General features: G+C 42.6%; 1 protein-coding gene across 1 annotated transcript; it reads right to left on the bottom strand.

Annotated features, from left to right (window-relative positions):
• Positions 1–3,748: 3,748 nt before the first annotated feature.
• LOC134256707 (transcription factor 19-like) lies at positions 3,749–4,243 on the bottom strand. Its single transcript, XM_062739386.1, has one exon. The coding sequence runs from the start codon at positions 4,241–4,243 to the stop codon at positions 3,749–3,751; it is 495 nt and encodes a 164-aa protein (XP_062595370.1).
• Between the last annotated feature and the right edge of the window lie 850 nt (positions 4,244–5,093).

The following is a 5,093-nucleotide window of genomic DNA, read 5'->3' as shown; positions in this document are numbered from 1 at the left end:
TCCATCCAATGCCATTTACACAAGGACATAATAATATACATCAGCACATATTTTTATCTAGAGAGGAGTACATAGCCTTTCTTCAATCCAAATGAAGGACACACTACAAAGAGTTGTAAGGGAAATCCCCGAGTATCCCTTTAGTATATTAGATTCGACAAGTTTTGAAGGGAGTAAACATCATCATTCTGAGGGATCAGAACAGCTATCATGGTGCATTTGTACTTCCTGCGAAGAAATGCCCACCCAGAAAGAAAGACTTTGCTCCCAGAGAAATCAAGATAGCTGTGTTTCGAGAATACCTGTAAAGATTTCTGCTTGATTTTTGTCAAGCACATGGCATTATGAGGAATGCAATGGATCTTTAGTAGTTATACACTTCGTTCAGGATTTTGATGTTCTCATCCTGAATAAAGTTGTGCTTGTTCTGGCAAGGCTGTAGAGACACAACCTGTAAATCAGGTAAACAAAGTTCATCTCCGGACTACCTTGCGCCAATTCGCACTATGGCATCGTGGGAGATTAGGAGCAGATGATCGTCGAGTAATTCCAAGTTGCTGCGTTTGGAAAATAAGAGATCAGTTCCCCGACCAGTTTGGACAATATGTAAGCTTTACTGATGATCCATTACATTGAAGAGAAAAAAAATCTAATGGTTTCTACTCTAGGAACCCCATTACAATGTTACGCTAAAGTACCGACAGTATTCCTTCTGCTTGCTTTTATTTTGAAAATAAATCATTGAAGTGTTTCTTTTCAAAATGTTTCTTAAGGATACGCAATCCTCAGCCAGGAAGGATAACTCTTTAATTTATAATTTAATTCAAACAGTCTTAAAATAAAGCTTGAAATTGAAATTTTTTCATGCAACAATTTTCATTTTCTGCCTCTATATATGAGTTAATGTTCTTTAAAGTTTCAACAAACGGTTTTTAAAAAGTTGACATTTGTACCTCATAAATAAAGCTATAGCGTTTCTCTATATTAACTAATACTATGGTGATGGCGGAACAGAAAAACACTATGGTAAGATAATCCGCTGTTTATTAGTGCCCGCAATATACTATACAATATGGATTACAATAATGGCGGAGCTGACAGAGACACGTCTGTACTCTGCAGCGTATAACAGAAAAGAGAGCGAGGATAGGTATACATCACGACAGGTGCTGTGACGTATACCCTGTGATCAGAGGTAGCAGGGCAATTTGTGCCCAGTACGTCTAGGACCACCACATTCCTCCCCATTTTGAAAAAGGGCGTCCCAGCCCGTTACAATGGGACAAACTATAATATACATCAATATACACAATTAAATCTTAGCGGGGCTTAACATATCTAAAATCAATTAAACATAATCACTAACACATTTACATAGATAAACTAGCAAGCATATAATAATACAAGAGGCCCAGAGGCCACAGCGCTCACCTGAGCACATTGGCTTGGAAAAAGGACATATCAGATCAGAACTGAAAGTTTACTGCGGGGGCTTGAATTTTAACCCCCCAGGGGTTAATTATTTGAACAAACTAGAATCTACACTACCTGAAGATGGTTCCATATTAATATCACTAATCATAGCTTTTAAGTACTTGAAAAGAAAATTTTTAAAGGTTTCCCTCAAAATCCCTATGTAAAACTTGGGTCAGCCTTTTTGGTTCCACATAAGTTTCATCTCTCCTGTCCCAGTGGTTCTTGAGAAGAAGATTTTTAAAGATTTTTCCTATGTATTCCTATGTAAAACTTGGTTCGCTCATTTTGGCCCCACCTTAGCCCCAGGGGTCATGATTTGAACAAACTTGAATGTACACCATCTGAAGATGATTCCACATGAGTTTCATCTCTCCTGGCCCAGTGGTTCTTGAGAAGAAGATTTTTTAAGATTTTTCCTACATATTCCTATGTAAAACTTGGGTCGCCCATTTTGGCCCCACCCCAGCCCTGGGGGTCATGATTTGAAAAAACTTGAATCTACACTATCTGAGGATGATTCCACATGAGTTTCATCTTTCCTGGCCCAGTGGTTCTTGAGAAGAAGATTTTTAAAGATTTTTCCTATGTATTGCTATGTAAAACTTGGGTCGCCCATTTTGGCCCGAGCCCCGGTGGTCATGATTTGAACAAACTTGAATGTACACCATCTGAAGATGATTCCACATGACTTTCATCTCTCCTGGCCCAGTGGTTCTTGAGACGAAGATTTTTAAAAGTTTTTCCTATATATTCCTATGTAAAACTTGGGTCGGCTATTTTGACCCCAGCCTAACCCCGGGGTCATGATTTGAACAAACTTGAATCTACACTACCTGAGGATGATTCCACATGAGTTTCATCTTTCCTGGCCCAGTGGTTCTTGAGAAGAAGATTTTTAAAAGTTTTTCCTATATATTCCTATGTAAAACTTGGGTCGGCTATTTTGACCCCAGCCTAACCCCGGGGGTCATGATTTGAACAAACTTGAATTTACACTACCTGAGGATGATTCCACATGAGTTTCATCTTTCCTGGCCCAGTGATTTTTGAGAAGAAGATTTTTAAAAGTTTTTCCTATATATTCCTATGTAAAACTTGGGTCGGCTATTTTGACCCCAGCCTAACCCCGGGGGTCATGATTTGAACAAACTTGAATCTTCACTACCTGAGGATGATTCCACATGAGTTTCATCTTTCCTGGCTCAATGGTTCTTGAGAGGAAGATTTTTAAAAGTTTTTCCTATATATTCCTATGTAAAACTTGGGTCGGCCATTTTGACCCCAGCCTAACCCCAGGGGTCATGATTTGAACAATCTTGAATCTACACTACCTGAGGATGATTCCACATGAGTTTCATCTTTCCTGGCCCAGTGGTTCTTGAGAAGAAGATTTTTTAAGATTTTTCCTATATATTCCTATGTAAAACTTGGATCGCCCATTTGGGCCCCACCCTGGCCACGGGGGTCATGATTTGAACAAACTTAAATCTACACTACCTGAGGATGATTCCACATGAGTTTCATCTTTCCTAGCCCAGTGGTTCTTGAGAAGAAGATTTTTTAAAAATGCCATTAATTTTTCTCTAATTCATAATTATCTCCCCTTGAAAAAGGGCCTGGCCCTTCATTTGGACAAACTTGAATCCCCTTTACCCAAGGATGCTTTGTGGCAAGTTTGGCTGAAATCTGCCCAGTGGTTCTTGAGAAGAAGCCGAAAATGTGAAAAGTTTACAACAACAACGACGACGATAACGACGACAGACAACTGACAAATTGTGATCAGAAAAGCTCACTTGAGCCTTAGGCTCAGGTGAGCTAACAATATCAATATTACATATATTTAAGCATTAATGTCCATAATAAGAATAAAATAACAGTTCATATCACAGAATTTCACGTGGTCCTGGGCGCCTCTCGTCCGAGTCTTCTCGGGTCCTCCGGGGTCGTCCTCGTCAGGTGGTTCCTCGGCGACATCTCCGGTCAGCATCCACAGATCCGGTCATCCGGGCCCAGGACAGACATGATGTCTAGCGTGACATCACGTCCACGACTCCGTCGCGAACGCTCAATCCTGGAACTGGCTCACCAATGGATTCTCCTTGGAACATCAATGGTAAGTAAAATTCAGGAACACTAAGGATCGATCATAAAAGCAGGGAAATATCCCTGAATAATTAAAGGATCGGCTTCCCTTGCAGTAAAAACATATATACAATCCAGCTAAAAATAGCTGCACATAACCCCGCATCCTTGCAGGACATAATCCTCCAAACTAGTCACGACCAACATCGACGGGACTGCATTCGGGGCAGATATATTGAGGTACAGATTTGGCATAATCCTCACTTATACCTACACACCCAGGATGAAACCAGTCCCGACAGTTGTCGCACTGCACCATCATCCCTTTGGGATTAGACTGTAAGCACACACAATATTTCCTGGTTTTAGTCCCCCTTGTGGCTCTGGGTCTCTTGGGCGATTTTGGTTGTTTAGATTGAGCTAGTCTTTCCCTGACCCGTTTGCGAGTACCCATATACGGACCTAATGACTCCGCTGGTCTGAGGCTAACTATTGAGTGACCCCCACTCCCCGGTCTCTCAGGACTTATTCCTGAGTCTGCAGTCCCCAGCGGTGCCACCGCATCATGCATAGGAGAACTTTTCCCATCTCGGGCTACCGACTGTCCGGGCAACTTATTTTTATAGTTTATTAACCATTTGGGGAGTTGCCTGGACTCGCACCTCTTAAGCTTGTCGTGGTGCATGACCTTGACCTCGCGCCGAGATTTTACAACAAATATTGTGTCTGATTTGGTTTCTTTTATTATCCCAGGGCCCCTCCATACTGACTCTACCTTTTTTCCCGCATTGCGGCGCCAGTAGACCAAATCTCCGACCTTGAACTAACTGGTACGGACCTTAATGTCATGAGACCTTTTCATTGCCTTTTGCGCAACTTTTAGTTTTCCGCGGGCAATGTCGTGCGCTCTCTGAACATTTTCTTCTAGATCACGTACATACTTGTCGACCTCACCCTCCTCCCCATTTTGAAAAGACGTGGAAGGCGGTGGGGCGAACATCAAGGTGGCTGGTATATTTACTTCTCTACCCAGCATGAGACGATTTGGGGTGTATCCAGTATGGCGATTTACCGCGGACCGCAATGCTCCAGCCAATGGGCCTAGGTACTTATCCCATGACTTGGGCTGGCCATCGACGTAACAGCGAACTGCGTCCATTAGAGTGCGGTTACCTGGCCATTTCCTGACGGACGGTAGGGTTTGGTCCTGGCCTTATGTATCCCTAACATGGCACAAATCTTGCAGAACAGCTCACTCTCGAAGTTACGGCCCCGATCTGTAAAGATTTCGTAAGGATAGCCAAACCGAGAAAAGAAGTCATTGATAGCGGAACGGGCGGTAACTTCCGCTGTCTGAGACGGAAGCGGAATACACTCTACCCACTTGGTAAAGTTATCTACCATCATAAGAATGTATTCGTTCCCGCTATCAGTTCGGGGAAGCGGCCCAAGAAAGTCTAAATGTACCCTCTCCAACGGGCTTCCCGCTTGGTAGCTCTTGAGCTCTGACCTGTTCGGCAACGAACCTCGCTTAT

The sequence above is a fragment of the Saccostrea cucullata genome, unplaced genomic scaffold (genome assembly GCF_032062105.1).
Source record: "Saccostrea cucullata isolate Sc308-1 unplaced genomic scaffold, CSIRO_AGI_Scuc_v1 ctg16315, whole genome shotgun sequence".
Taxonomy (NCBI): domain Eukaryota; kingdom Metazoa; phylum Mollusca; class Bivalvia; order Ostreida; family Ostreidae; genus Saccostrea; species Saccostrea cuccullata.
This window is presented reverse-complemented; position numbering and strand designations above follow the sequence as displayed.

Bases quoted from the DNA above. Each gene is read 5' to 3' on its own strand.
- LOC134256707 (XM_062739386.1), bottom strand. From the start codon at position 4,243: ATGCACCACGACAAGCTTAAGAGGTGCGAGTCCAGGCAACTCCCCAAA.